This window comes from Macrobrachium nipponense, chromosome 2 (genome assembly GCF_015104395.2).
Source record: "Macrobrachium nipponense isolate FS-2020 chromosome 2, ASM1510439v2, whole genome shotgun sequence".
In the NCBI taxonomy this organism is placed as follows: Eukaryota; Metazoa; Arthropoda; class Malacostraca; order Decapoda; family Palaemonidae; genus Macrobrachium; species Macrobrachium nipponense.
The window spans coordinates 28,034,787-28,048,963 of record NC_087201.1 but is presented as its reverse complement, the minus strand read 5'-3'; the positions used below and the strand labels follow the sequence as shown (position 1 = coordinate 28,048,963).

The 14,177-nt window shown below is 36.4% G+C and overlaps 1 protein-coding gene across 2 annotated transcripts in view; it reads left to right on the top strand.

Annotated features, from left to right (window-relative positions):
* LOC135220498 (synaptogenesis protein syg-2-like) overlaps window positions 1-13,563 on the top strand; it is a 104,867-nt gene extending 91,304 nt beyond the window's left edge. The window contains exons 9-15 of one of the 2 annotated variants that reach the window (XM_064257638.1): window positions 4,728-4,887; window positions 5,574-5,682; window positions 7,666-7,850; window positions 8,276-8,471; window positions 9,318-9,646; window positions 11,993-12,081; window positions 12,604-13,563. In XM_064257638.1, coding sequence (XP_064113708.1) covers window positions 4,728-4,887; window positions 5,574-5,682; window positions 7,666-7,850; window positions 8,276-8,471; window positions 9,318-9,646; window positions 11,993-12,081; window positions 12,604-12,921 — 1,386 coding nt within the window. In that variant the 3' untranslated portion in view covers window positions 12,922-13,563. The remainder of the gene's footprint in view (window positions 1-4,727; window positions 4,888-5,573; window positions 5,683-7,665; window positions 7,851-8,275; window positions 8,472-9,317; window positions 9,647-11,992; window positions 12,082-12,603) is intronic. The other variant, XM_064257639.1, reaches the window with a different exon arrangement.
* Window positions 13,564-14,177: the final 614 nt, after the last annotated feature.

Below are 14,177 nucleotides of genomic sequence, written 5' to 3'. Positions count from 1 at the left end.
TGTTGATCACCCACCCTACAATCATCAAACATACCAAATTCCAGCCCTCTAGGCTCAGTATTTTTTTTTATTTTTTTATTCAATGTTAAAGTTAGCCATCATCGTGCGTCTGGCACCTACAGCAACAAAACAGACCACAACCTGGCCGTGGCTGAAAGTTTCACGGGGCGCAGCTGGAAGGGTCATGGGCCGTGACTGAGAGTTTCATATATTTATACGCTTCACAGACAATTCGATTGCTCAAAGAAAATTAGGCTCACTTTTTACTCGTTATTTTTTTATGATTTCATTAAACATATCGAAGACACTATCTCTGAATGAAATAGACAAGGAACTAAGAGCTTACGTTAAAGAAAAAAAAATCCTGTTACCAATGTTACCAGTGTTACCAGAAAGATGTATTTCCTTACGCACAATACTCATCTGCTTGGCCGAAACATATTAAACTTGGCCATGGTTGGACATCCTTGCTATCTGGCTCTACTAAAACGTATATTCTCTACAAAGAGGAACTTGATTTTCAGATCTGAATTACTTATAAGTTAAGAGGGCATTGTGCTCCTCATTGGATGAGTGGGTTGTGTGCTCGCATAGCTACTGATTTGGTAGCGAGTGTTCTCGCCCCACTCTGCCAACGCGGAGTCAGAGGAATTTATTTCTGGTGATTAGAAATTAATTTCTCGATGTCATGAGGTTCGGATCCCACAATAAGCTGTAGGTCCCGTTGCTTGGTAACCAATTAGTTCCTGGCTACGTAAAAATATCCAATCCTTCGGGCCAACCCTAGGAGAGCTGTTAATCAGCTCACTGATCTGGTTAAAGTAAGAAATCTTAAAGAGAGCATTGTGGCTATTGCAATTACATACGTTTCTGGTAAAAAGGTGACCAGTAGATTCTACTTATATATTTCAGCCTAAAAAGCAATAAAAACGATTGCTCACTTGGATAACACGATGATGAGGGTGGGTCTATTCCAGCTCTAATAGATATATCTAAAAATTATGTAATATCTAAAAATTATGTACTATGTATTAGAGGTACTAGACTTTTACCCTTCTTGTGGTCAGGTTGGCAACGTGACCTCGTTGTGATTATGGTAACCGGGGTTCATTTCTCGCTACCGGACATCATAATTTCTTAGTATTTCTTGCACTTGGATTGTCAAGGCTTTGTAGTGACTAGCGTATCCAAAAATGCGCGAAGAATTCGAGAAGTTACGAGGGCATTGTGGCTATTACAACTACATATGCGTGTGATAAAAAGTGCCCAGCAGATTCTACTTGTATCTGACTCAAGGCGGAAATCCTTGCAGCGGAAGCTACTAACGCGATCAGGAACTGTCGAACAATAAATGCGGCTCCATCCAATCTTACACATTTGGGGGAATCTGCAGAGAACCAGCGCATCCTCATTCTTGAGACGAAGCTAATTCGAATTTTGCATGACAATGGGAGACTGAAGACCCGAAGTGAATTACTGTTATTCCTGCCGGTGCAATTTAGATCTGGCCGACCTCCGTGGGTTTTCAACGCGGAAATGGCTGAGCTCAGCAATCCTCCCCAGTGTAATGGAGATGTGTTTTCCCAGAGTTAGTCGGCTTTGGAAATTATTATTATTATCATTATTGGAGAAAGAAACCCACAGTTATGTATAATAATATTCTTAAAAATAAACTGTATAGTTTTATCTTTAAATATATAATTTATACATCATATACATAACTGTGGATTTGTATCTCCATTTTAGGGCTGCTACTACTACTACTACTACTACTACTACTACTACTACTACTACTACTACTATACTACTACTATTATAGCAGTATTGACGATGAAAAACTGGTAAAAGCTGCGTACAATTCATTTGCATTCCGAGAAAGAATGAATTTAAATTATTTCCCTTTGTTACTGGATGGTTAGCAACACTTGGAGAGAACTATGAAAACGCCCAAATAAAACGGATTTTAAATACCAACAAAATAGTTACGTATGCCTATAAATTACTTGAAGTTACAGGCATGGGAATTTTGAAAACCGAGCACATAATTAAACCATTGCATAACAAAGACAGCCAGGAGATAGGGAAGCTCGTGAGATAAGTGGATTGCCTTTCTTATCTGTCTTAAGAAGAATTCAATTAGTCCTCACAAAGGTAATTTACGTTTGCGGCCTTGATCGTAATCACACATTATCACACAAACGAGATATTTATCAGCCGTATAATTACGATAGTCGATGAGGCGTTCTAGATAATTGCGTGATTTTTTTTTTTCTTTGAGTGGAAAATTTTTATTGTTTACTGTACGGCCTCTGGTTTTATAATTTGTTTCATTTTTGTTAGTTTACGGTATACCTTTTGGGGGGAAAAAAAGGAAAATTGGTTAGCTAGCGTAAAAGGATTATTGTTTGCGTATTTTACCTTTAGAAATGGCGCTAGACTATTTTCTTGGAAATATAAATGCGCGATTTGGCAATAAAAAAGGAGATGGAGCTCAGGCTTAGAAAAACAAAGGAACGAATTTTATCACTGTCATCTGAATTTTCTTATTTTCTATATTTGTTTCGTATACGTAGTATACAAATCTGCGAAAACCCATTTATCTTGACATATTATTACACTTAAAGTATGCCTCTCTCTCTCTCTTCTCTCTCTCTCTTCTCTCTCTCTTATATATATTATAATATTATATATTATATATTATCATATATAACTATTAGAATACTATTATATATATATAATATATATTACTAGTTTTAATATTATTTATATATTATGATAATATACTTATATGATAATATTATACATTAATATTATATATATATTTTTTTTTTTCCTCTTTCCCACCGCTATCCCTACATTAAGGGGTCGGTTGCCTGATGCGCCTTCTCCTCCACTGCCTTCTATCCAAGGCATCATCCTCCACCAAACCTCTTCTCATCATACCCCTTCCTTCACTGTATCTCCTCATCTCATTCTGTCTCCCTCTCGATCTTCTTCCTCCAACAGGTCCCTTCCATGCCTGATGTTTTAAGGCATATGGAAGCTAGTAGACTGTAGTCTCCTACATAAAGGACAACGGGAGGGAAACCCTTTGATCTTATACGCAGGACAAACAGTATTCTCTTATATGAAAGAAAACGTGATTTGAAACGTTTTTTCGCTTATTTAAGTGACAAGGGGATGCATAATGCTTTTATTATCTATTGAAGGAGGATTGGGAATATATATATATATATATATATATAAATATATATATATATATATATACTATATACATATACATATATATATATATATGTATATGTAACCTTCCAGATTTATCTAACCTTCCAGGGGTCAACCTCATTACTTTCCAAACACTTTATATATATATATATATATACTATATATATCATATACATATATATATAGATATATATCCATATATATATATATATATACCATATATATATATATATATTATATATATATTATATATAGATATATATATACATATACTATATGATATATAAATAATATAATTATATTATTATAATATATATATATATATATTAATATATATATAGTACTTATATATATATATATATATATATATATATAAAATATATATATATATATATATAATATTAAATGTTTGGAAAGTAATGAGGTTGACCCCTGGAAGGTTAGATAAACCTGCATCTTGACAAAGGAGAGGCCTATAGCTCGATAACAATGTGAGGAAGGGGAGAATTCCAGGTCGTTACCATGGAGGGAAGCAAAGTTTCCTAACCGTATAATCTCAAGCATTTCTCATTTCCACAAGAGCTCTTAGGAATGATATATATATAACCTTGCTGGTGCTTCTTGCTCTATGAGTGGAAGGTGGCCTCTTCTCTCTCTATCTTGAGTTTTTTTCCTTCTTTCTCCTAAATGTTGTACTATATGAGACCTGTAAGAACAGCGAATTACTCTGCACAGTGGTTTTTAAACTCGGGGGCGCGCACCCCTAGGGGAGAGTCAGCAATTTCCAGGGGAGTCGCGAGAAACAGAGAAAAAAAATTCTTTAATTATATTCGTTATTCTCTTAACAAGAGCGAGGAACTAATCTTCAGAAGTTTATGAAAAAATGCAAAAGTCTCGCCCTATAACGTTACTTTCCTATAGTCTACGATTCTAAAATAGACTCGTTGGGGTGGCCATGTTTTCCAATTATTTACCTCCCTCTCTATCCCTAGGAACCACTTCTCTTTCTCCCTCTTTTTTTCGTTTTCCTTTAAATCTGGGATGGAATTTTACTCATAGATGGAAGGGGTGCGTGGAAGGAAGGACCTTACTCTTAGAGGGGGCGTGGTCACAAAAAGTTTAAGGTACCACTGCTCTATAAAATTATTATGTGCCTGTCAGTATGCACAAGCTGAAGCAAGCACAGATGCCATTTACATCAAAATATATTGGATACGCAGATAAACGAAGATACATACGAGGAGTAGAGTAGGGCATGTGTAAGCACGTGCAGTTTAACCATTAAGAGCGTATCAAGTGTTGTTTCCCCATTGTATAAAGAGACATTTCATTATACACGAAGTTATTTTTTTTAAATACATTTATATTATACGAGTACCATGTCTTGATTATTTCCGGCAGTTTTCCCACGATGTCCTTGTCACATAAACCAAAAGAATGTAATGAAATCGAATAAGTAAAAAGCAACCAAATCTTGAAGTGGCGACTCTTCTTTTTCACAGGGCGTCCCTCTGCACAACGACCCCCTAGACGGAGTCTCGCTCAGTAAATCCAGTTTAACCCGGACCAGCGTCAGCAGAAAGGAGTCAGGTGCTTACACCTGCGCTGCGGCCAATTCCGAAGGCTCCTCCACCTCTAATACCATCCAGCTGGGGATCAAATGTGAGTCTTTTGAACATTTGTGGTACTTTTGCAATTCAAGAAGTGTCTTGGCGTTTTGGAAAGCTATGATGTTTTGAGTTTATTTCTTTTAAATTCGAGTTCATTACTGATGAATAATAATTTTGTAACAGCTTATAATTAGCGGCGTTTTATTAAATATGAAGTGATCAAATTTTGTTTATAATAATAATGAAGATTGACATTTCTGTTAATAGCTCTTTCTCTGGACATTGTCGTCTTTTGAAATATTCTGCAATCTATTTTCGTTCTTCTCTTAAACTTCATTCCCTTGTTAAAGTAAAATCTATTGACACTTCTCTTTTTCTACTTTAATTTTATCTGTTCTAAAAAAAAACTTTGTAGTTTTTCCTACCGTTCTCTATATTCATTTTTCTCCATTGACATTTCTCTTTTTCTACTGTAATTTTATCTATGTTATAAAAAAAAACTTTGTAGCTTTTTCTACCGTTCTATATATTCAATTTTCTCCCTTGAAGTCCCCATCTTCTACTTCTGGAACTTTTGCTGCTTTCCCCCATATCGTCCTTCCATATTCACGTTTCCTTATATCTCTTCCTACCTTCCTTCTATATTCCTGTGTCCTTCGTCGTTTCACCTCTTAAAAAAAAAAACTCCTTTTTTTCCATGCCGAATTTCACCTCCCGACTTCCCCTTCATTTCTCCAGATCTGCCTACGTGTGTGGAGTCCCAGCAGACGGTCTACGGTGCAGCCAGGCACGAAGACCTCCTTGTCCCCTGCCGGGTGTCTGCCCATCCTTCTCCGACGTCTTTCAGGTGAATTCGTCGGAAGTGATTCACTTTCTCAGATCAGTCGTCTTTTAAACTCGGTTTTGATTCGATTCCCCGTTTCGGAGCTTTCGACCCGATTTTAATCTGAATTCCAGAACTCTAGTTTATAACCGGATAAAAAAAAAAAAGTGATCTTCCAGATCTTCCAGTCTCCTTTGAATATGGTTTAGATTTCTTTTAATGTTTTCTTTTTCTCTATTCTGATTTCAGTTCTGTTTTAGTGTCTCCTTCATTTGATTTGGCTTCACGACTTGGCCCAAAATCTTCTCTTACCTTAGTTTGGTTCAGTTTTCCAGTCTTTCCCTTTTTCGGTCGCCTTTGATTTTTATTCCCATGAAACATTCCCCAGTTCAATTTTAAATTCCCCATTGAACCAATTTTTCAGTTCCATTTTATTCCCCAACTTTTCATTCCATTCCATTTATTCCCCAGTGAACCAATTTTCAGTTCCATTTATTCCCCAGTGAACCAATTTTCAATTCCATTTATTCCCCAGTGAACCAATTTTCAATTCCATTTATTCCCCAGTGAACCAATTTTCAATTCCATTTATTCCCCAGTGAACCAATTTTCAGTTCCATTTATTCCCCAGTGAACCAATTTTCAATTCCATTTATTCCCCAGTGAACTTTTTCATTCCAATTCCTTTATCCCCATGAACCATTTTCATTTCCTCCCCAGTGAACCATTTTCAATTCCATTTATTCCCCAGTCGATTCCCCTGCCATTTATTTTTCAGAACCAATTTCATTCCATTTATTCCCCCAGTGATTCCAGTCAATTTATTCCATTTATTCCAGTGAACCATTCCCCCAATTCCATTTTATTCCCCAGTGAACCAATTTTCAATTCCATTTATTCCCCAGTGAACCAATTTTCAATTCCATTTATTCCCCAGTGAACCAATTTTCAATTCCATTTATTCCCCAGTGAACCAATTTTCAATTCCATTTTATTCCCAGTGAACAATTTTCAATTCCAATTTATATCCCCCAGTGAACAATGTCCAATTCCATTTATTCCTGATCCCAATTTTTCAATTCCATTTATTCCCCAGTGAACCAATTTTCAATTCCATTTTATTCCCCAGTGAACCAATTTTCAATTCCATTTATTCCCCAGTGAACCAATTTTCAATTCCATGTTATTCCCCAGTGAACCAATTTTCAATTCCATGTTATTCCCCAGTGAACCAATTTTCAATTCCATTTTATTCCCCAGTGAACCAATTTTCAATTCCATTTTATTCCCCCAGTGAACCAATTTTCAGTTTCATTTTATTCCCCCGTAAACCACTTTTAACCTATTTTATTTATTAATATCTCTCAACCGGATCCTTTTAGACTAATTTAATGCATTCTTCATATAATCTTTAAATATATATGTAAAATTTACCTTCCCAGTCTTCGTTGAACGGTTTTTAATTGATTTTTCATTATATATATATTTTTTAGCCTAAATTTGATTTCCTGAATATATCTCTTTAAATCCGAATACGGCTGAGTTTTATATGTCCCTTCTGGCTCGTCACCCTTCCACCTAGCTCTGATTCAATTTGGCAGCCTTACCCTTTTAACCTGGACTGATTTTTCGTCAACCTTATTTCGACTTAATTTCCGATCTCCCTCTTTTAACCAGATTTCAATACACTCTAGGTCCATAAAAATGCCTTTGAAAGGGAGAGTGGGGGGCGTCATTCACTATCAAAGGTAGGCAGGCAAGCGCTCTTTTATGCAATATGGATTCGGGCCGCGTTTGAAATCTCGTTAGACATAGGCCTCTTTTGCGCGAATTTTCAGATTTCGAATCGCGGTTAAAGGTCGATGGTACGAATAATCGTTCGTTGAAATTACGGCTAAAAGAGAATAGGAACATTAAGAATTGACAACGCAGTGGCATAATGGTAAAAACATTAAGTATTACATTGCATATATTATACTATACATATATAAATTTCTACCATAACAGGTGGGCCATGAACAGTTCAACCGGTCTAGTAGATTTAGCCCTAAATCTATACAACAGCACCGGAAGAGCCAGCATCTTGAGGTATACGCCGAAGACCCACCACGACTTCGGGGATCTCCTCTGCTGGGCCATCAATGACCTGGGACTTCAGAAAGATCCCTGCGTATTCAGCATCATCCCCGCTGGTAAGGGAAATTAACTCTCTCTCTCTCTCTCTCTCTCATATATATATATATATATATATATATATATATATATATATATATATATATATATATGTATATATATATATATATATATATATATATATATATATATATATATATATATATATATATAGATAGATAGATAGATAGATAAGATAGAGAGAGAGAGATTACACAAGCTAAATATTGACCAACTTTGGACACTGCATGCTTTCTACAAGGCTTTAAAATTATTGCTAACCCGTAACGTAATGCCTGCATCTGAATCATCCGCGATCAAATTGGTCTCTTTACAGACCTTACCTTACCTCGATGAGAACAGCAACAAACAAACCCCCCCCCCCCCCCCCCACCAAAAAAAATATAAAAATAAATAAAAAAAAAAAAATTTCTCTCCCCAACAGCTAAACCGGAGGCCGTGTCCGGGTGCGTGGCGGAGCGCAACTCCACAATGCCAGCGTCCTACCTTGTGGTATCCTGCGTCCCGGGTTGGAACGGGGGTCTGAACCAGTCCTTCACCCTGGAGGTGCGGCAAGCAGCCCACGAGGTCGTCCTGGATGAGTTTCGCCATGCGGCAGAACCCTTCTTCATAATTACCGGGTGAGTGATAGTGGATAGACCACCAATTTCCGGACCGTGTTCGGAGCGATTAGAACTTGAAGACTGTGCCACACAGATATTACGAGTACATTTATCTCTATATTCATTTAGCGTATGATGGACTGAATGTGAATCTTTTTTTTTTTTAATTATCTGTTTTATAATTCGAATCTTAGTTATCTTTACATTTATTTACCGTTCAGTTCAACTAATCGCCTCTCCATATGATTTGGAAGAGATATGGGATGGTACGCGAGACCACCTGTAATTTTGAGGAAATTATTATGAAGCTAACAAGCTAACGGATCTGTGATGCATTTAAATGTTCTTTGGTGATTATTACTGGTCAGCTTCACTCATGACTTTAATGTCTGGTTTATAATGAAAGCCCCGATGGCATAGGATCATACATAAAGGAATTAACATGGAATTTTAGATTGGAGGGTACAGAGTATGTATTGCATTACACTAAAGTCTGCATGGAATGATACATATGTAAACTAGTTGACGACTGGATAGTTACATACACACACACACATACATATGATCATAATCACACTGACACTTGACTTATTTATATGCAACTTTACCGTAGAGAGAGGATTAACACCCAGTGTTTCAATTTCTCTGATAAAATATATATAAATATATAGTATATATATATATATATATATATATATATATAATATATATATGTGTGTGTGTGTGTGTGTGTGTGTGTGTGTATAAATTTACGAGTATTGCCTGAAACACATTCAATTCTTATTTATATATATATATATATATATATATATATATATATATATATATATATATATATATATATATATATGTTTATTTTTTTAGGGTGAAGCTGGGGATCGAATACACTCTGACGGTGACAGCCGCCAACAGCCGGGGTTCGAGCCCACCAACCACCATATCGTACACCGCCCGAGCCGCGTCGGCAGACAAGGTCGTTTCGCCCCACTCCCACAACCTCCTCCTGACGCTGGCGCCCTTCTTGGTGCTCCTCATGGGCGTGCTTGTGGCAGTATCCGCGTGTGTGGGCGTCGGTGTCATCATGGCTCGCAAGGGAAGGCAGAGGAAGAACGGGGCACAGATTCTGTACGCGGGGCCTTTGAAAGATACCCACGATGCCCATGATGCCCACACGCTCATTTGCGTCAACAAAGGTAAGATGGTGTTGATATGTTGGAATGTTTTGCCGATTGGATAATAATATTTCTGCTTTTAGAAAAGGCGAATTTGTGATTTCCGTAGAGATTAGTCCTTCATGTCTGCTATACATGTTTCTATTTATTTATTATTTTTTTTTTTTATTTTGATTTCATGATGAGCTCTCATGTCACTGTATTCATTTGCATAATTGTTAAATGTCCACAAACACTGTTACAGTAACATTCGTGTACGTACGGCTGCATTTGTTCAGAGAGAGAGAGAGAGAGAGAGAGAGAGAGAGAAATGATTTAGTAACCAGTTATTCATTTCTCTTTTTTTTATTTTATTTAAAAACGAATAGAATAGAAAGGATGTCTAAGGAAATGTAAGTTGTGGTTAAGTGGTAATTTTGCCACGTTATCGATTCTTTACGGGACTCTAATGAAAATATTCGGAGGCATAAACATGACCAAAATATGATGAGGATATATTTTTTTATCTATTTTTTATCAATTTTTTTATATCCCTAATAGATACCAACAGCTGAGAAACGCGACCGAAAAATGTGTAAAAGAACAAAATTCACTAAAATTTCTTCAAATGGCTAAAAGAAAAAACAAATAAAATATAAACAAAAAACATTAACACGACGTAGCAAGCACAAGAGAAAAGTATTGTTATGTTCCTTGTAATTACCATTATTCTCTCTTATCGCCATTTTCTCTTCTCAAGTAATACTGTCTCCACAAGGACAACATCTCGGGAGTGTTAATTACAAAAATTTCGGCTTAACAAACAGTAAATGTTCTCCTTTTACGAAGTCCGCTGAGTCACCTTATTTTCCCCACTCATTTTAACTTCAAGCCTTCCCACTGCTAAATTTACTTTCTTTGTTGGTACATTTTCTTGCTTTAATTGGATGCAGGGTCCCGAGGAAACAAACACTGACAGAGATGCAGTGCGAAGCGTTGATATGTGATAAGAAAAGAGATTTGTTAGAAGCTTTCAAGAGGTTCACAATGAGAAGGGAATTACAATTGCTAAGATTTTTGCAGTAGGGAGGCGGAGGACATAGGGTGACTCTTGTGTTACTGAAGTGTCTCAGGCTAGAGAGAGACTAGATCATGCTTGTTCTCTAATGTTAAGAGCAGAAGACTTTAAAAAAAGAACTTGAGAAACGAGGAGAAAATCAAATATGGGATGAAATGAAAGTATATACGAGAATAGTCTTTATTACGGAAGTTCAGTTCAGTACTCGAGTCTACAAATCAGCGAGAAAAGTTGGAGCTATTAAGAGGATTTTTGCGATATTAAATATAGAAGAAACCGGAATGGTGATAAACTTGAGTGTACAAAAACTAAGTATAAGTTAAAAGAGGAGAATCGGAACATGTTGAGCTATACGAGCAGGTTTGATGTTGGTCCGACGGTTTCAATAAACAAATAAAACAGGACGCACATCCATTCTCACGTCAGCCAGTCAATGTAAATGTTTTTTTTTTTTTTTTGTCTAATACTTTTGGACCATCCTGTACCCTGCACGTTTTCGATGTTCAGTCCTTTTACCTTCCGAGATTTCCAACTCATATGCCCTTATTTCTCAACATATTCAGGTCATCTCGGTATTGATAAATGTCTTTCTCCTATATTAACTTTTACGAACCATAAAAAAATTAAATTAAAAAAATAAAATATTTTAACCAAAAGTTTTTTTTTCTACATTCACGTTGACCACCATTCAGATTCTTCTACATTGAATATAAGTAAAAATACTCTTGATAGTTCCATATAAGACTTTTATCATACATGCTTTCATCTCTTCCTATTTGGTTTTCCCCTTGTTTCTCAAGTTCTTTTTATAACGCCTTCTGCTCTCAGCATTAGTGAACAGGGATGATATATCTCTCTCTAGCCTAAGGCATACTGAACAGCACAAAAGAGTCGCCCCATGTTCCGGCCTTCCTTCAAAATGTTAGCAATTCCCTTCTTATTGTAAACCTCTTGGTAGTTTTTATCAAATCTCTTTTCATATCATACATCAACACACACACACACCACACACCACACACATATATATATCTATAATATATATTAGATATATATATATATATATATATATAGATTATATATGTTATATAATATAATATATATATATATATATAGAGAGAGAGAGAGAGACCGATAGAGAGGAGAGAGAGAGAGAGAGAGAGAGAGAGAGAGAGAGAGAGTTAAATAAAACAGGAAAAACGGGAACTATCGCCCGAGGGAGAGGAGCAGGTTGTCTGTCTTGAGAGTGACGAGATGTTATCAAAATTCTGAAACGACTGAATGACTGATTGATTTCAAATCACGCGTTGCAGATTGCGAGAAAGAGGAGCTGCATCAGATGCCAGAGAAGAAAGGTTCTCCGGGGTCGTTCTACGTGAATCCCGGGTCTCTTCTGAATAATGTAAGTGATCTCACACACACGAACACAATGGCAGATAGGTTACGCCAAAAGAGTTTTTTGAAAGATGAGAAAATGTACTCCTTCAAAGTGGTTTTCGTGAGTTCTTGTCTTGTCCACGCTAATTTCTTTATTTCCTCGACATTTTTATTTATTTTCAGACCTAGGAAAATGAAATTTATTGTGATTTTGTTTTTAAACTCATAGCGTATGAAATAACATGGTACTCACTACATGGATTCACGAGCACTCAGTCTGTCCTATTTAAGAAACTTGTATTGTGTTTAAATGTCATTCATTCCTCTACATAGTGAACCTCCTCTCTCAGATGAATATATGGCTCGATTCTATTCCATTCAGTTTCGGGAGATAGTAATCGTTCATGTAATTTTATTTTTTCAGTTGAAAAATGATATGAATAGAAAAATTTTAAAAAGAAAAAATTGAGAAGCAAAAATAACTGACACAAATGATCGTTGATATTGCTTTTATTAATCTGTTGTTGTCCAATAATCTCTTATCCAGTCTGGAGGCCTTGGCGCGCAGGAGACAGACGTCCTCCTGAGGGATCGCCTGGCACCCATGAACGGAATGGCCACGATGGTGGGGAGGGCGCCCCTAGCTTCGACGGACTCCCTCGGAAGGTACTCCACGCACTCTTCCATCTGCACGACGTCCTCCAAAACGTCCAGATCGTCGAGGGCTTCGTCCTCCACGGTGGCCTTGAATCCAGACTACCTGGCGAGGGAGGAAGCTGCCGCCGCAGCCGCTGCGGCAGCGGCCGTCGCAGGGGATTCTGCTTGCACGCCCTTGGTGGCTCTGCCCAAGGAGAGTTCCGTCTAGTTGTTGACGTCTCTTTTCTTTTCTCGTGTTCAAAAGGAAAGTGAATCGATCAATATATATATACAACGCGTATTTACTTCTGTGGGCATACATAAGTGAGTTTCTCAAGTGGCCAAGAAAATAAGAGCCATTAGGTGCCGCCAAGTGGTCAAAAAGGCGCTTACTTACTTGTCTCTCGGACCTGCTGCTGACGAACGCAAAATATACGTATTTCTTCATGAGTGAAACGGAATGAGATGCGAATATGTTTTGTTTCAAATCCGGTGAACAAAGTATAGCAAACAAAAGTGACAAGAAAATGACTTGATCTAATACATTGCTGTACCAGGACAAGCACTTGGAGTAGATGCAAGCGTCATTTTTCGTCTTCCCAATGTACTGCATTAAATGTGGTTTCGACGCTGAGGTCCAAGGGAGGTCATAATCGAGTTTTACTTCTGTGAAGTGTTTCAGAAAATTATTACTGGTGCTATTCCATAGATTAGAAGGATGGAGACAAAACAGGTGTAGAAGGCAGAGCAAAGGAAAATTCATTAGTGGGTGAAAAGATATATTTATTGAAGATGGCAGTTTGGTAAAACGTGAGAGTCAGAGGAAGTGCTGAATCTTTATACGAACTTAAACTATATATGTATATATATATATATATATATATATATATATATATATATATATATATATATATATATATTATATATATATATACATATATATATGTAATATATATATATATATGATATATATATATATATATATATATATCTGTATATATAACATATATATATATATATATATATATATATATATATATATATATATATATATATATATATGTATATATATATATATATATATATGAAATCACGGAAGTACGGCGACCATGACTTGTTTATTACGAAGCATTCCATGATTACATGTTATCCCGAAGACAATCGTTTAAATGTGCGGCTGATGAAGCCTAAACTGTGATTAATTTATAGCATGAAGCTAGTGGCGTCACAAAGCAATTTCCACGTGTTGTTTGAAGATATATAATAAGCTATAGATTCTTACCGTGCTTCTGCATAGGTGTTACTGTTATCATATGGGAGGGGGGGAGACCCTGATATAATGGAATGTTTGTGTGTATTTGCGAGTGAATTTATACATTGACACATATGTGTATACGTGCAACTGTCATATATACATGTAGGTGTATTGATTATATATAAACATATTTGCACGTGAGCTTGGATACGTGTGTGTAAATATAGTGT